The sequence below is a fragment of the Struthio camelus genome, chromosome 13, assembly GCF_040807025.1.
Source record: "Struthio camelus isolate bStrCam1 chromosome 13, bStrCam1.hap1, whole genome shotgun sequence".
NCBI classification, from domain to species: domain Eukaryota; kingdom Metazoa; phylum Chordata; class Aves; order Struthioniformes; family Struthionidae; genus Struthio; species Struthio camelus.
Genome location: NC_090954.1, coordinates 4494385 through 4513213, shown reverse-complemented (window position 1 = coordinate 4513213; position 18829 = coordinate 4494385). Strand labels below are relative to the sequence as shown.

Here is an 18829-nt window from a genome sequence, read left to right as displayed (position 1 = left end):
CCGTTATACTTACTTTGCTTTTTCTGTTATCCAAGCGTAGAATAGAATGTGGAAATGGAGAGGACAAGAAATGATCGTTACTCAAATGTTTCTTTAGTCACCCTGAATGGAATTTGTTTGGTGCTTACGAAGTGTGGATGAAGTGCAGGACATGTCAGCACAGATCAAAAGTCAGAGCAGAAGTTGCAAAACTCAGAAGTAGGGTTGAGTGAACCTGTTTAGCCCAATCCTGAGTTCTCTGTCGCTGTGGATTCAGAATTTTGGCAAATACTGTTAGGTTTGGCAAACTGTTAGGTTTCAGAATAAATGTGAGAGATAAGACTAAAAAGGGAAGCAGAGAATTGATGTGATGGAAAAGCAGGCTGAAAAAAGGTGCACTGAGAGGGCTATAAACACACTAACCTCCCGTTTGTATCAGATAGGATTTGGCCAGTGAGGAAAGATCTAGGATATACATAGGTATTTGTATCACTAATGCATACTCTAGGCTTCCCTAGAGTTCAGACATGCTGGATGGAGGGAGGGAGAGAGAGATGTGCACAATTTCCTTTCCTCTGAGTTAATTTCAAAAAACACAGCGTTGCCTAATCCTTCAAAAATACCTTGGCAGCCTGCAGACCTCCACTTCAGATTTGCCAGCTTCTACTTACAGCTTGAGCAAAAATGAAAGAGGAAAAAAAGTACGTTTGACAGCTGTATCGGCGGCAGGTTTTTTCACTGAGATAAACGGAGATACAGTTGTCAGATATCTGCTGGATGTTTAGACCACTGTCATGTTAAGGAAAGGTAGCAAACTGAAGTTTATCAGATACCCAGAAGGCATGTCTTAGTGGTGCAAGCATCAGTGTGGAGACAGCTGGCTTCCAGTAGGTTCAAATCTCAAGGGGTTTATCTCAAGTATTTGTCAAAAATAGCACTTTTAAAGTACAGGAGATGTGGTTTACCATGCATAGGTCTTTATTCTTTAACGTCACACGTGCTTGAAAATCTCGTTCTTTAAAGGAGATAAATGTGCGTTATGAAAGTCGTAGTGGATGCAGTTACCCAGTTTAATAGTCACAGTCATTAATGAGTGGTGCAATTATACCACAGTTCAAATGTCCAGTGTACAGTTTTTCCAGGAGAGCAGAGGTTTGTATCGGTCTGCTTGGAGAAAGCATTCTCTGTTTTCATGTTGAAGGTCTGTTTTACATGCTAGGTAGTTATCACACTTCACTCCATTAATGGTGCCAGTATTAATCTGTTAGGAATTACAGAAAAGTGGTTCTAAAACAGATTTGTAGAAAATTAGTTCTCTAGCTTATGTTTTTAATGTATAAAACTATGCCAAGATTGCAATGGCAAGTAATCATTTTGCATAATATAATATTTTAGATTCTTTTTGTACATACTCTAAAAAAGCAACTTGTCTATATGTTTCAGGCACCCTAATTCATTGCCTACCTCAGAATTTATCTTGAAGTTCAGTATATGGTCTTTCAGCATCAGTCCAAAAAACTTTTTTTATTTTATAAAATAAGTGAACTTATTTGCAGTTTTATAGAAAGAGTGAAATTATGACTTGAAAACATTCAAGTGTTTTATTCCTTATTGGTAACCTTTTTTTTTTTTTTTTTTTTTTTTTTTTTTGTACTATAGAGTGCTGTTCCAGACCCAATACAGACAAAATGTCCAGCAGGGGTGGAAAGAAGAAGTCAACCAAGACTTCCCGCTCCGCAAAGGCTGGGGTCATATTTCCTGTTGGAAGAATGCTACGTTATATTAAGAAAGGTCACCCAAAGTACAGAATTGGTGTTGGTGCTCCAGTGTACATGGCTGCTGTACTTGAATATCTGACTGGTAGGTTGGCAAAGCAATGTGAAATAGCAGCAGTTAAAGTGAGAATACAAGCTGAATTTGCACAATATACTGACACAAAAAATAAAGTGATCCTTTGATTTATAGAGGGCTGAAAAAGTTATAGATGAAGTAGTTGCTATGCTGGTTGTGCATCTAAGCCTAAATGAAGGTACAGCCACCTTCAGCCCTGCTTCAGAGCCTTAATGGTTTTTGTGCGTTCCAATATTGGATATAATTTGACCTACTGTAAACGCTTTTTCCGCACTGGCAGCCAGAAGGATTCTTACTAACATACGTTATGGACTGGGCCCTCGGCATTGTAGTCCTACCTGCTCCTGTTCTGTGACTGATGGCTTTGTTTGGGTTATAATTGTCTGTTAAGAGCATACATTCCTTTTAAATAGCTTCTCCTGAGGGCTGAGATTGCTTACAGCATTGTTTAAACATTTTCCCTCAATTTACAGATTATTTGAGTCTACATATGCCTTTTGCAAATTGTTTGATTGAATCTGTGTATAAATGCATATTCTGTTCTTTTGCCCCAGATCAGCATAGCTTATTTGCTCATGTTTATAGTCCTTTTTCTGTTCCTCTCATTACATCAGAATGAAAACACCTTGAATAATTATGTAATCCTCACAGTGTCCCTTTGGAGAAGAAAGGACTTCTTCTCCATTTAGTAGAAAAAAGCTTTGAAGGAAGAAAACGGCCTGGCCAAGGACATAAAGGGCAGTGTATAACAGCTGAGATACGCAGCCCAGACATGCAAGTAAAGATCTCTACATGGCAGTTCTCCTCTCACACAAGGCCTAAGACATTGCAAGTTTACCCTCCCCTCACCACTAAAAGTAGTCTCCCAATGGAAAGTGAATGCCATTTTTATGGCACACAGGGACTTCCATCAACAGTGGTTTGCCAAAAAAAAAAAAGTTTGTTCTTTCTCTCTCTGTCAGCCGAGCTACATTCACATGGCCAGATTTGGCTCACAAATGTATACCTGTAGGCTAGGGATTTAGCAAAAAGCATCAGTGCTGAGTGGACTGATATTTGGAAACAGATTCTATTAGTATGACTAAGAAAAAGCTTGAAAGGGTTCTCGCTTCTCATAGCAGCGTTTCTTTTTGCAGTGCGTCTGTTTAATTCACTGTTCTTGTTCCAGCAGATATAAATATGTCAAAGAACAATAGCCTTTATGCTGTAATGGTAAACTGTGTGGAGAGGAAGAGATACGGTTCTTTCTTTCTTTGATTTGAGCACAAAGTAGCAAAGCGCAGTGTTTTAACTTTGCTGGGAGTATTTAAAACTGAAGTGACCTGACTCTCACAACTGTGATTATGTATACTTAAAACAGTTTTAGATACACTTTATCATAGATATTAGCAAAAAAGAACAGAAATGGTCTAAAAAGAATCTATGAAGTTTCTTCCTCCCATAAAATTAAAGACCAGTAGCATAAGAGAACAATTAAAAGAGAGCTTGATTTCTGTAAAATATTTACGTTACTGTATTGAATTTTCTTCCTCAGCTATCAGACTTTTTTCCTTCATGTGTTGGTGTTCAGTTTTACTTATTTGGGCCTCTTTTTTGAAAGAATGCTTTTAAACTTCATGGATGTCTTTAGGAAAAAAGAGAAAAAGGAAAAAAAAAAAAGTATTTCCTCCAGGCTAGGTTCCTGCCTACAGCTATAACCACTCAAATAAAATGCTTCTTAGGATGAAGGGTGCTTTGAATGCTGTCCTTTTAAAGAAACAGAGCAGCACAGGTGAGCTTAAGGCACTGCTAATGAGCAGCACATGTTATTAGTTAAATATTTGATTTAAAGGCTTTCCCAAGCAGTGATAGTTTAGGTGGTGGAGAATAAGCTGGGACAAGAAAGGTGTTTCTTTAAATTCTGCATATTCTGGGAAACTGGGTGAGGAGATAAAAGCTCATCACACAATGCACCCTTTTAAAAAAGGGGAAAAGAAAAAAGCGGGGAGGGAGAAGGAGCACAAAAGGGGAAAGCACCTTTTTTTTCCTTTAATTTTTTTAATTTTATGAAGGCAGACTTTTGTTTACCTAAGTACTTTTCTCTCTAAAGGTTTGGTGGCTAGTGCTAGTATTCTGAGGTTTTCTTTCATTTTTACTCATAGATGCATCTCGGAAACATAGATACTCTTTTTCTTTCCATACTGAGTTAGTAATAGTTGTATGTATTATGGCTGCTTCTGTTTGATGATTTTCTTTCCCTTCTCTTTTTGTAAACTTCTCATACTCCACATAGCATGATTTTTCTTTAGCCTTTGATGCGTAGAAGTGTCTTCTGAACTTCAAGTCATTCATCTCTTCAGTATGACTCAGAAACACTCCCTTGAAATGGGATGCTTAAGGACTTTTGTTTTGTGCTCTATTTACCTCTTGGCAATTATTACTTCATAAAACTAGAGAAATTTTGACTTCTGTCTTGGAGAGTTTAAGGTGCTCATGTCCGCACACGATCTTAGACTAAATCAAGGAGTTTGAACCGCTTCAAAATAAAAGCAGGAATGTGACATGATAGAAGTGAGACCCATACAAAGTGGCACGTTAACAAACTGGCAGAGTCCAAAAGGCAATCCTGTGTATCCAGGAAGGAAAAGAAAAACTTCAAATATTAAAAGCAGTTGTAGGAAAGAAAATATTCAGAGAAGACTAGGAGGGGAAATGAGGCATGATCTAATAGAAAGGAACTTACTAAAGTTTGAAAACTACTTCATGTGTGTACAGAATATGGCAGTGACTTTAATCCTTTAGAAGATGAGGTGCTAAATTTTGCTGGCCTTTTCTAAAGTTTAACTCTGGATATAAATCTGAAATTAGCCCATAATGTGCTCAGATCTGCGATTTTGGTTTGGTTCAGCTTGGGACTTGAACTTCCATAATGCTTCCAGCTGTTCAGACTTGTAATTCTGTTCTGGATCCATCTGTACTTTTGACTTTATACACTTTGTACTCTGAAGGTAACTTACTGTTACCGTATTTGCACTGCTTCTCATCAAACGGTAGAGGTACACATTCTGTAATTGCTTTTAGCATACCTACCCATTTGTAATTTAAGCGTTTTTTCAGTCTCTGTGCTACAAAGTGCTTTTCAAACTACATTTCTGTTTTTACTATGCTTGTTATATTAGCATGTTTATATACCATACAATTCCACTAACAAGAACGTACCCAATTTTAGCACATAGGAATTGCTCTGTCTGCTGCAGTTGCTGTGAACTAAAAAGTGTGCATCTCTGCTGTGCTGCTTTTCAGTCGCTTGGGTTCTGACAGCTTCTTTTGCAGGGGCTGGCTGAAGTACATCTTCCCTGTGTTGTCTGTAATAAAAGAACAAGAAAAACTACTATATTATTAGACATACAATTTGTCTTCTGCTCCTCAGCTAATGAAGTGATTTTCCTTAGCTCACATTTCAATATACTTTGTATCTGAAATAGAACTTAAGTTGGACAGTGAGTATTCTCCTTCTCCTACGTATTCATTAAAGATTCTTTTGCCGCCTAGAAGTAATACTACAAAGTAATTCTGTCATCAGCACATCCAGTCTATGTAGATGTTGGTTTCTTTAACCACATCTCAAGCTCAGTCTTTCTTTTGTGTGTCATCTAAGGAAATAATGTGTAACATGCACTGTACACAGGGTGCAAACGTGTGTTTATGGTTGAATACGGAGAAGATAGCTTTGTGTTTTACCAATACCAAAGCAAGTGGCCGTACTTCCTTTCTGTACGCTGAAGGAATGGTATGGATGCTGAAGAGCTATAATTCAGTGTTCTTATTTCCATTCCTTATTTGCAGGAGTACATATAGTCCTGCCTGTCTTAGGGGGATCCCACAGTCAAAATGTCTGATCAAGTTCTGTTTGCGCTGCAGAACTAATTGAAGAATTACTAACACCTAACTTCTTGCCAGCAGAAGCTAGTTAATAATTCCTTTTGTCATCTTCCTTATTGTGGTGCTTGTCTTACAATGGTCCATTGCCTAATTATCTCCCCTAACCTGTTTTTCAGAAAACTATAATCCACGCCTTATTTCCTCTGAAGCAGTGCATCAGTGTCAGTTTGTCTCAAGTGAAATAGTAGGACGATCAAAAGGATAGAGGCAGACTTCATCTGGAGTCTTGTGGCCACTCAGCTGAAGTCTTATGATCTGTGTTTTTCAGAACTGGTCCAGCTATGTATGTAATCAGATGTCTTTCCTTCAGACTTACAGCTTGCTGAAGCTATCCTGTATTACAAAATGTCTTACTAACTGGAAAAGATACTCTTTTGCCCTTGAAGAAATAGAAATCTCCTGAGCATATTTAAAGGCAGTAAGAGCCAGGCCTGCAAGTGATTTCTGCCTCCACCCTTCCAGTGGTCTTCTCTACGTTGTAAATAATTTTCAATTGCCAAAGTGTCATAGCAAATGAGGAGAAGGAGAAGTATATAAAACAGCAGGAGAACAGGAATACAGAAGAAACAGGACTTTGATTTATATTTGTTCTGTACTTGCTGAAGTCAGGTAGGAGAAAACATTCAGTATCTGTTTTATCCATTAAACCTTTTTTCTCAGCTGGGTTTTATTGCTCATTGTGTATTGTTGGTCATGCATTTTGTTAAAATGTAAAATAAGCACCTTTTGAATGCTAGAGTTAGAATTCCATCTGAGGCATTCTGGTGCTTACCCAAGCTTTTGTTTTCAGGCTTTGACACCACCACAATCTCTTAATGGAGGTTCATGCGCTGGAGTTCAGTTGTTTGCTTTTTCATCTTGATTAATTTTAGATGTGGAGAACTTTCTTATGTCAGCTGCTAATGGGCTGAAAAATGAAAGTCCTTGAATGCAGTAAGTTTAACTGCTCACTTTAGATGCTCGCTTTTTGATGTGCAAGCTGATCAACTTGAACTGCTGTTCACCTCTTGTGTTCTGCTTGCTGCTGAAAAATCTTACAGGGTCACAGAGGAAGACAATGATTTGCCTTGTTTTTCAAAGCAGATGTACTAGTGAACTTCCTCTTTGAGGCAGAGGGGTAACACAGAGTTCCGCAGAAAAAAGCATTTGGTTAGAAGCAGATTCAGGTTCCAGGCATTCTGCGATTACCGTAAATAATGGTCCTTGGGGAGTAATTGAATTCAAGAAGAGAATTAATCAATAGGATCTTTTTGGTCTAGTCGAAATATATATTCGCAACCAAAATACATTTCTTCTAATTAAACAGGCAGCTTTAGAAACACTAATCCCTGTTACAGTGTCATACCACAAACGGTGTCCCAAGAGGTTTAAAATAAATTAAGAGGATTGTAGGACCCATGCCTTTCTTCAGTAAGCATGAAACTACCTCTTCGGGGGAAAAAAAATCTTGACAAGGCAAAAATGTCAAGTATCTGATACCTACAACTGAAAAATAGAGGAAATATGAATTTTTAATTTAGTTTCAGTAAGCGTAAGTGATTCTGGTTACTCCCTATGATTGAAAATGTTCTATCAGAAACAGGATGTTTCAAATTGATAGTGTATTTATAATTGTGAGCTATATTTGTATGTTGTGCACTTCTAGGATTGCAAAATACTTGGAAAATGAAAAAAAATCATCTAAGTGATGCTGTGTGTTTCTAATTTGGATTAATACTTGACCTAAAATACAGGAGTGGGGGTTTTTGTTGTTTTTTTGTTGTTTTGTTTTTTTTATGGCAGTAGCCCTGCAAGCAGCGAGCTTTCCAAAATTCCTTTGTGGCATTTCTCTTTTACGTGAAACTTGTGTCGTTCTTTCAGCAGAAGTGAGATTGTCACAGTTCAAAATTGCTATACTTGTAAGACGTACCTCTTTAGCTTTAAAACTTTGTATTGTTATCAACTGAATGTCTAACTTTCCTTCTGAACTTAAAATGCATGAATTGGTATGCTTCAAATTTATATAAATGAAGAGTTTCCTTTCACTGGTAAGCCTCTGTCCTTGACTTCGACCCTGTAAACACTTAAGCACATGCTTAATTTAACTTGTAGTCCCATAAACTTCACCGGATCTGCTAGTTATAAAAGCTAAGCTTGCACAAAAGGACTTGCCAGATCAGGGTCCTACTGTATTCTCCAAGCCGCACAGATCATGTTTGTCGAAAAACAGTAAAAGCAAAAGCATTTTCATACATTTAAAGCCCTCACATTACATACTGATATGCCAGCATAGATTCTTCTTTCAAAAGGATAAATTTGTGTCAGGATTCACGTTATGATGGGTGTCACACAGAGATAATGTACAAAATGATAGGCCAGGTTGATTTGTTTTTTATGTCTTTGTCATTGATTTTTTTTTTCTCATGATAACTATTAAGTTGAAGTTATTTTAGTAGTCTTAGATCTTAAAAATGTATATTTTTTTCCTTTTACCTTTATTCTAGTAACAGTCATTGCATTTATTTTTTTTGGCTAAGTTACAACTAAGTAATGACTTCTGTCAGTTGCTGCTTAGTTTAATATTGATATTAACCTTTTGGTTTGAAGAACTGAGTTGTATAAATACAGTGTAAAACAAAAAAATTACTGATTTTTGTTACACTTCTTCTAGTCCTACTCTTATGTTTGTCATAAGAACATGTATCTCTTGTTGAGAAGAACAAAAGAATGTGTAAAGCTTAAGACTCTCCTTCTTGGCCTTGTATGCTTGGGACTGACAGCTGCAGCACAGAAAGCAGGAAGACATCTTACCTTTATAGAGTAGCATGCAATATTTAGCAAGCTAACCAGATTTAGATTTTGAGTTGACTGGGAGGGCAAAACTATTCTGAATTTCTTTTCTTGGGTCATGAAAATAATGCTTGTATATATCCTGGATGATAGCTAGACAATTCTTCAGGATGAGACTGTCCAAACTAGTATCTCCCTTCCAGACCAGCCTAGGTTAAAAAGAACTATTGTTTCCATGTTTACATTACAGAAAATTGATAGCTCTGAGAACAAATCTTTGACGTTCTCTATTATTTACAAATATAAGTATTGAAATGCTCTGTACTGAAAAAGACGGGTCACTGAGAAGTCTCTATTTGTATGGTAAAGCTGTATGAAAACACCATACATTTCAGTAAAGGCAAGCAGTCTCCCTTTAGGATTAAAAGTCACGGGCCATGCTTGTGGGGCTGTGTACTCTGCTCAAGGTTGCAGGTTTGGAAGTTTTGTAGTTAGTGACCTGGATGTGAGCTCCTAAGCCCATTATTAAGCCAAATAGGTTGGTGCAGTCCAAAAGCGTAAAAACAGAGACATCAAAGGTGCAAACAGAGAAACTTTATTACTTCTGCATTTGTAACTGTAATACCTGTGTGGTGTCTTTCATTCAAGCAGGACGCTAATTAAAGATCAGGTTCAGATTAGGACTAAATCCAGTCCTGCCTGCTCAAAAATCATGCCTTTATACTGATGTTTCAAGAAGTAAAAGCATGGTTTTATCAGTGTGTATTTATAAGGAGAACAGTATTTCAGCATGTTTCTGCTATACTGAAGAACACTGTAAGAAAATTCTATGTGTAAGGGTTGAAGTGAGCCTAGTACTAGATGCAAAATGCAACATATAATCGTAAGGCTGTGCTTTGTCACTCATAAAGTGTCCTGTCTGACTTGGGCATTTTTAAAATATATGTTGGACTCTTTTCTAAGCAGGATTTATTGTAGTTCAGATGCAAATTATATCAGGTAAGTCCCATAATCTTATTAGAGAAGAGAAAAGATTTGGCCTAATTTGGTCATTCTGTAAGGTCTAGATCTCCTGATCTTTTTTCCCTATAGAATTTGCCCTGAACCAACTTCTAACTTTCCCTCAATTTTATCCCATTTTAGATACGTGAGCTCATGTTAGGCTGAGAGAAAGAAGACTGGTCTCAGTAAAATGCTGGCATTGATGGGAACGGTCCCTCCTCTCACATAACATCTCTATTATCCCTGCGTTGTAGAACGTGTGAAATACTGCAGGATATTGCTAGGATAAATCAGCACTCATGACACGCTCTGAAAATATCAAGCACAGTAATTATTTTTAACTCTTTAGATCTCAGAAGCCATACATATAAATGCTTCCATTATTCCAAATTATCAAATACTTTCTCCTGTCCCCAGAATCAGTGCTATATTTCTTTTGTGTTATTGAGTGTCCATGAACTATAATAATGAGTTGCAATTGCAAGCCAGCCTAGTTTGCAGGGTTGGTATCTGTATGGTAGTTCTGCAAAAGTTTGAAGGAATCCTGGTTCAGGGCTCTGAGACAGATTTTCAAAAGTAGATAGTACTTAACTTTTGTGAATTCTGACTTGGACTTGAATGTCAGAACTGTTTTGTTCTTCCTTTTTTTTTTTTTTTTAAATGACATCATAGCTAAAGGCCAGTTTCTTTCTTCTGACTTTCTCAAAAGTTTAGAGGCTCTAACATCAAGAGTTCTAAGAACACTGGTTTTCTTTTTCCATCAGGATTCTTTAAGCATGCTTGAGTTCTGGTCATGGTACATGTTTGCCTTGGGTCTTCAGTCTTTTTTCTACACTATGTTTATCCCTAATTTTCTTTCAGGGTTGAAACTCCATATGGATTCTTAGGTGCAGTTGGATGAAACGCTCCATTCTCAGCATAAACTTCATTGGCGGAAAAATAAATTTAAGGGCTATGCAGTGAAATATAATATTTTTAAAAACAAACAGAGAAGAGGTACTTTTCCTCAGACGTTCTGCAGTTCTGTGATGTAATGAGGCTCATTATCACAAGATGTTATGGATGCCAAAGACTTGAATGGCTTCAGAAAGCAATTAGACACATTCATAGAAGAAAAATCCGTTGGGGGGCTAAATGCAAAGATAGCCTTTCTAACTTGGGAAGTCCCTAAGCTGCAGATGGCTGGAATCGGAGGAAATATTCTGGAAAAACACCATTTTAAGTTTGCCTGTTCTTCTAATCCTCCTGAGCTCTTGGGCACTGGCTGGGAACAGGATATTGGGTTAGGTGGATTTTTTTTGCTCTGATAAAGTTAGAGCCAGTCTTATATTAAGTTAATTTAACCTACCCCAGAACACTCAAAGTAATAGAACTTTTTACATGATATGTTCTCCAGAAATAGATTTTTCAAAAAAAAAAAATTATGTCGAACATGCTATATAGTCACCCCTACAACGCTTCTTTAAAGTAATAGGGAAAAATATTGGTAAATATTTTTCCTCTAAATAATAAGAGCTGTATTTGCCTACAGATGTTTATATTCATTATGGTTTCCATTGCAGTCTTGATACAAAAAAGATTTGGTACGGGAGAAAGACTTTGAGACAACAACAATGATATCTGTATGGTAATATTTTCAGTAATGAGCATGGATTCCCACTTCCTTTTATTCAGTGTCAGAGGTAGTGTCCGAGAAAAGTACCAGATTGTTTTAAAATGAGCGCGCGGCATATGCAGATTGCATCAAGTTTGGTCATTGTTTAGTGAAGTCCTTGCCATCGACTTGTACATCTCGCTGTGCCATGCACAGGCATGGCTACACACAACCTTGATATACGTATTGAGTAGAATGCAAACGTTCAATATAAGGTTGACTCTGCTTTTTCTTTTGTTAATAGCGTTATTGGTGTTCACTAGTTTCATTAGATGATTGGCAGCTTGCACCTAACTTTTTCTGATGTTTGAAAATGTAAGTTCAAAACACATACCTGCGAAGGTCAAAGACTAAACTAAGACCAAGTCTTCAGGCGATAGTAGTCTCCTGTCCTCTAAAGCAGCCAGACCAAAGCATACGTGCTGCACGCTATCAACCAACGTCTGGCAGCAGTTAAATTAATCATGTTTAAGTACATTTCTAAAACATATGTAAACTGTTAGGAGCAAAGTGTAAACTGCTAGGTAGGGGAAGCACCACTGAAAAAGAAAGAGGGTTAATTTGAGTTAAATCAGAATTCTTTAAGTCAGTGGAGAAAAAGTAGACTATGATTATTTTACTTGGTACTCAGAGTATGATTGTTTGTCATAAACAGCATTTGAGAATAAATTGACTTTCAGGTTTCCTTGAAAAATGAATTCATATGCCTTTTACAGATCAATATTCAACCAAGAAGTTTGTAAAAAGTAGGATGTTAAATAGCACTGGACTTCCTACAAAGAATAATGGATGATGTATAAGTGTAGAAAAGAGAAAAGAGCTGAACAGAAGTGTGAATGGGATCAGAAAGCTCTAAGTGGAAGTGGATTTTGTGGCCTGAATTTGAGTTTTATGTAAATAGCAGTCTGTCATCTGCCTCACAGAAATGCAAAACTTACAATAACTTGGCAAAGTTAACAGTTTCTCCTTTAAGGGGCCCAGTTTTGATATAGCTCAGATATTAAAGGCTGGGGATTTTTTTTTATCACGTCCTAAGAGGATGATTGCCCTGTTGCGGGTTGAGGTTTCATCAAGGCTCATTCAAAGTAATAAAATTTCTTGAGTTGATTTTCACTGCATCAGATTTCCCTGACTTTGAATCAAGGCTGAGAATTTTTTTTTTGGAATGCATACAAGGGAAAGTGTTACTAAATGATTCTACCTTTGCTGTTAGGACTGCAAATTCCAGGGGGACTGGGTGGAATATGGAGAGAGAAGAATGCAGGAAACTCTTAGCAATCTTTGTTGATTGGGGTTGATTGGGTTAAAACCTTCCGGAATCATGTAAAATGATTCTGAAGTCAATAAAATGCTGATGGAAGGATGATTAATTTAAAGTACGATAAACAGACTCCCTGTCATATAGTTGGCTTTGCAGCAAATACACATTTTCTCAATGGGATTATATCAACATTCGTTTTTCTTTGATTTCTGGATATTATTCTCAATTTTCTTTTGGAAGAGAGGCTTCAGAATTTTTTTTTTAGAAAACCCTGACTTGTTCCTGTTGGAAGTTTTGTATTCAGAAATTGGCTTTGTCTCAACACGTCACCTGTTAGTTGTTAAGAGTTTAATTTTCAAAGCTATGATTTCATCTCCCTGAAGAGAAGGTGGACAAAGGGATTCAATGCAACAGCAGTGTTTTAGCTTGAGATGTAAAACAAACAAAGAAAAAAACATTCTGAGGATGACTTCGGAGGCTAGACTGAATTGAATATTTACATTTAGAAAGTGAGGCTATAGTCTGGAATATATGCTAAGCTAAAGGCTTTGTCACTTAGGCTTTAAAGGAGTCTTATTCGTTAGTCACCAATAATACTTAGTTTGATAATTAGTCTAAATGAACTAGCACATTGTTCAGGAGTGGGAGAAGAATGCATTTACTTGTTTCCCTTCAGGTCTGCAGTTGCTACTGTGCCTGCTTTGTTTAGGTCTTATATTAATTTGTTGTATTTCAACCTCACTGATGAGTTCTTGTTCCAAAATTCTCGAGTGTTTTGAAATACCGGAGCAACGGCATTCAAGGCGGAGCGGTACAACTGTAAAATAGGCAAATGAAAATAATGAAATTGGGAACGACTTTGAATGTGTAAGAGGTGACCAGAGATCAGATTAGATAAGCCCGCGCAAGGATGAGGAACTTGCTCTGAAAACTTGCTCCAGGATGAGGTTTCTGTGGAGATTTCTAGCCCTTTTTGGTTGAGTTTGAGTAGGAAATGCCTTGAGAACAGCTTTTCCTGTGGTCTTATCTCAGGCTTAAGTACAGAGATATACAGCCTGTTTTCTTTTCTCCTTTAAAAATATTTAACTGAACTTTTAAAAACCTCAGCAGAAAAAAGCAGTTTTGGTTCAAGTTTTCAGAACAGGCTTAGACTCGTTTTTGTCACCCATATCCATTTGCCTGTTCTAAATATTGCAAAGGATTTTTTCAATTGATAAGTATGAGAAATGCATTTTAGTTGATTTTTAAAAGTTATGAAATTTTCTCTTAAGACTTTTTCTTCCCACTTAAACCATGTAGTTTAAAGATGAAGAAAAAGAAAAATATTAATCATAACTATGTCTTTTAAATCATACTGATGTGTGCATATTATAATCTGACTCCTAAGGCATCCAGCGCTTTTCTTGCTACGTAACAGCTGTCTGTGCGTGACTATATGAAACGCTGATGTGACATTGCTATTTTATTTCTCTTCCCTAATTATATACTTTTAACAGCTTTTTCACTGGAAGTTTTTTGGGTTTTTTTTTTTTTTTTTTACATCTGCAATTACAGCAATACATGTTCTGCCTTTTTTTTAAATCTGTAAAAAAGCATAGAAAAAGTCGTTTGTTCAAATATAAAGAGTATTTCTTCATATTAGCCTAGGATTTCAGTATATAAGAACTGCAGAATTGCACCTTCAAAAGCTTACAATATCGAACAACTTACTGTGTTCCTCATAAAATATGTCTCATAGTTGCCCTTTCCTGGAGTGTTGTTATTCCCAGAGCAGGGAATGCCTTAAGTAAATGTATGAATGGAATGGAATAGACATTATGCAACTTATTTACATCCTTTCTGTGAGCCCTCATTTTTGTAAAATACTGTTGTTTTGGTCTTCTGGCTGGATAAATACGTGCTGAGTGAATCTTGTTGTCACTGATGAAGCTCTTAAAAGGAATTTCTTTTTTTTGATGCTTTAGAAGAAAACTTTCTGTCTTGACCCTGTTCAGTTGCATTTGTTGGTTTTTATTTTATTTTTTTTAAGATCCATTTATTGTGAATTCTCATAGATGATATTTACTTGTTCGCATATTCAGGCAGGCTTAAAATTAGCTTGTGTTTACAAATGCTAAACTTGCATATATTTAAATCTGCCTCATTATTTTAGAAAAATTTATATCTATGCCTTGAGCTTTCCTTTTGACTGCTTGTGACCCAGTCTAATGATGCTCCCTAACTAGGGATGCTGCACACTTTTTCCCACGGTTTCAGGATTATCTGCAATAAAACAAAGCTCTTTAGGGACTCAAACCTTTGAACCTGGCAGAAGGGCACCTCTAAGGATGGGTCTGACCTGAAAACTGAGATCCAATCTTAATTTTAAATATGCTTTCCCACCTAGTACTCTGTCCAGCGCCGTACTTAAATCCAGAGAGATTATTCTGGAAACTTGAGTCAGCTCCCTTACAGAGAGAGCTAGATTTTCATCTCATTTAAAATTGGTTTAAAACACAGATGAAACACCATTTAAATCTTTAGAGTTAAAGCAGCGTGAAACAGATGTGAAAGGAAAGCTAGCTACAAGCAAAATCCAGCCAAGCAGTTCAGGTCCCATCCGAATCCAGAAAGACTTCGTTCCTAACATTTATAGGTGCTCTGATCTGTTGGGTTTGGATTCAGTTTGCCTTTGTCAGAGCTGAATCAAAAAATTCTGTTGCCTGCGTTGGCTTCAGCTCTAATACCTCCCAAACGTCTGTGTTCAAACGGGGAGAGTCCCGCGCAGAGGAGACGGGTGTGCATAGCTTAGTTTCGCTGTGCTGTGGGTCTCTGCGTGCCCTAGCCATGCTTGATTATTTTTGGAGCGCTGTGAGGAGAAGGCCAGAAGAAAAATTCCACCCCTCCGTGCCCTCCTCCTCCTCCTCCTCTCCCCAAGCTCCTCTTTTGTGGTCCTCAACGCCAGTGCAAAGCTTTCTGTTCCTGAAAAGGAAGCGGGGTACCTCAACTTCCCTAAAGGACCATTAGAAAACTGTAATTTCAAAATGAGTTTCCTGTCCAAGGAAGAGGGCTTAGCACTTACAAGAACAGTTCTCCACTGTACGAGGCAGACATTTTAGTTTTATGAGGAACAAATAAAACATTCCTCTGTGCTTTACAGGCATAACACTTTCTGAGGCTCTTTAGTTACAAAATGACCTGTCTGCATAGTTATGCTGATCAGTTGCAGAGAATAACACGGCCCAACTGTTTAGCAGTGCTTGATGCTGTAAAGAAGAAGTGGAGGTGGGGGAAGCACAGGCAAACGAAAAAGTAGTCTGCTGTTTGTGGCAAATCACCCCCATACTTCTCAGCTAGTACTAAGCTCTGAGATACAAAAAAAGCAGTTCCCGCCTGCGGAGAAGTGGTGTTGGCGTTATTACAGTGACACAGAGTCTTGCTGAGGTCGGTGGGATGCACGAAGTGTAACGGACAGTGCAGCTTGCCCTTTGGCAAGGGATAGAGGTCTGCTGTCCCAACAGGCGGTTGCATTCTGTAGTGAATGTAAACTAGACCTGAAATGTCTGAACGGTGGCTTAGGAGAAGTATGTGAAAAGGGTTATGCCAGCTTAATTCTGTTCTTTGGAGTGTGGAAAGCATATTCAAGCTGAGCTTTCCTTGCTGATCCCGCTTTAAAAATAAATTAAAATAATTGTCCATGTGAAACTTGACAAGAATTACTTCTTTGGGCTTAGGCTTCATATACCGTCTTGCCCTGTAATGAAGTAAATCATGCACTCTGTAGAACGCTCAGAAGCAGCTCTAAGAGTGGCAGTAGATGTCATAAGTAGCTTATTATGGGACTTACGATAATAAATAATTGGAGAATCATGTTAAATTCAGTCTACTGAAAAACCATAGCATGTTGCCATATAGTATTGCTTAAGATTTACAGTATGTTACAGTGAAGGCATGTTATGATGTAAGCTTTGATTTTAGTCTTTTTCATGTCTAGGTTACTGTCTTAATTCCTTTTTACTTGCCTGTAAAGCAAGCTTAGGTGACAGCTTTCATGGTGTAGTCAGTTGTTAAATGTGAAAGAGATCTCATACAGTAGTTCTAGTGTTCAATTTTTAAATATATTTCTAAGTAACAGACTTTAAAAGCATTTTTTTTAATTTTTCTCCAAATTTTACCAGATTTACAAAAGGCTGTATACCAAAAGCAACAGGGAAACAGTCTGTGCAGAGGGGAGATGAAAGGTTTTGTATAATGGAGATGGCAATAGCACTTAATTGCAGTCAGATAAATATGTGCTGTCATTTTTGTTTATTATTATTCCCTAGTAATTAATTATGTTTTTTACCTAAGGTTTGTTGAGTTGAAGACTGATAAGTCAGCAGGTAATGCTCCAGCCTTTCACTTCGCAGACCCTTGCAGGGGAGCAAGTTAATCTTTCCTAATTCCAGCAAAAGCCATCATATGCACAGCTATTAAACACAATATGACAGGACTAGAAATTTCTTCCAAGGAGATAATCTACTAGGAGCAAACAAACATGATTCATCAATTACCTTTTCTGGAGAGAAACCTCTTCTCAAAGAGACAGAAAATCATTCAGTCAGCGTAGCAGCAGAGTTTGTGTTTAGTATCCTAATTTGGATGTGTGCTCACATCTTTCCATAGTGTCATAAGTGAGAAACTGAGAATAGTATATTTTTCAGGAACAAAAAACTAGAAGTAGTGCCAGCCAGAACTCGCATTTGTGCCAGATTTGAGGAAAAATACAGCTTTTGTATATCTAGTACTCTGATACCTGATAGGAGGAGAATCCTAGGAAATGAACAAAAAGTAACCTTGAAGTACACTTAAAAAGTCAAGAATCTAAGGTAACTATGTTAGAAGGACCAAAAAAAAGTAAACATAGTTTGGACCATGATACTTAAGTGCGCGTTTTGCCTTCTCTGATCACGTAAATTAAAAGAAAATGGTAATTTTAGGCTTAGATGTCTTGAGACAGCAGTTAGAAATAACATGATATAATTCACATCTCTTTTGTGGGGATGCTAAATAACACCTATTGATTTTTTTTTTTTTTTTCTTAATGATCACAATGTAATTAAGAAGGGCTTACTTTTCCCCCAGCGGAAATTCTTGAATTGGCTGGAAATGCAGCAAGGGACAACAAGAAGGGTCGCGTCACTCCTAGACACATCCTGTTGGCTGTAGCAAATGATGAAGAATTAAATCAGGTAAGAAAAAGCTCCATCGTGTGAGGGCCAGAATTTCCTTTAGGGCTTTTTAAATTGTCTTTCCATATAGCTGAATTGCAATTCAAGACCTCTGCTTATTGAACAGCCCACCAGGAAACAGCTCATTCACTCACTAAGATACTGGCTATGTAACTAGCTAGAGCGCTCAGCTTAATTATGTACTTCAGTACATTTTTAATGTGTTAAAATGCAAGAGAGGTGTGTAATGTGACATTTGCTTGCACTATTACAACCCCTTATGTTAAAGAATGGGGAATTGTCATAAATTCTGCAAAGACGTGGAGAAAATCATGTCGTTACTTTTTCTTCCCCCTTAACTGGGGCCCCAGTGGGACTTATCCTGTTCCCATTGAAGTCTGTCATAGTGACCACAGAGGTAACAGTTCTGGAACTCTTGAGAGTCTGTGGCCGTTGCAGGTTTTAAGATGTCTTTAACTTATCCAGAAAAGCTTGAGTATAATTATTACAGTGTTGTGGTGTCAGCCAGAGGCACCGGCCAGGGTTAATGTCCTTTTGTGTGAGATGCAGTACAAACACATCTGAAAAGACACTTTTCCAACCCTGTGTATCATGATGGAAGAGAAAAAAAGATAATCCCCAAACTAACCTCCTTCTGCCTCTGTCTTTGGCCTGGAAATTTGATAATACTTTCCGTTCATCATCCATTTGTAAGCTCAGAGCCTCACTGAGTTGTGGCTGAGGAGCAGTCAACACAAAGCAGAAGGTGGGAGTACCTGAGGGACTCATCATTTGTGTCCTAACTAATATTGGATTAGTCTCCTTTTTAGTGGTTTTGAATATAGAACACAATATGGTTCAACTCTACTTTTGAAGGCTTAAATGAACTGCACAGTTCTGATTATTGATCTGCTTTTCTCCAACTATGTTACAGACTTTTTTTAAAGACTTCCAGATATAGTGACTTTTATAAATGTTACCCTTCATCTGAAGTTTCTTTTTTTTAAAAAAAAAAAAAAAAAGTTTAAAAAAAATGCCTTCTCAAGAAAACTTGGGCAAGATGTTGTGTTCTTCACTATGTGGTATCAATTGCAGTCCTATGCTGTGGACTTTGGGGTTCATCCCTCTCGCACAGACTACCTTGCAAAGCCCACAGGTGTGTGGCTATCCTCTGTTCTCCTAGTAGCTGGTTAACAGTCATCC

The 18829-nt window shown here is 37.5% G+C and overlaps 1 protein-coding gene across 5 annotated transcripts in view; it reads left to right on the top strand.

Moving 5' to 3' along the window:
• Positions 1-18829, top strand: part of MACROH2A1 (macroH2A.1 histone) — a 50888-nt gene that overhangs the window by 7878 nt on the left and 24181 nt on the right. For all 5 annotated transcript variants that reach the window (XM_068959174.1, XM_068959172.1, XM_068959175.1 and 2 more), the window contains exons 2-3: positions 1639-1839; positions 17541-17647. In XM_068959174.1, the coding sequence (XP_068815275.1) occupies positions 1668-1839; positions 17541-17647 (279 nt within the window). In that variant the 5' untranslated portion in view covers positions 1639-1667. The remainder of the gene's footprint in view (positions 1-1638; positions 1840-17540; positions 17648-18829) is intronic.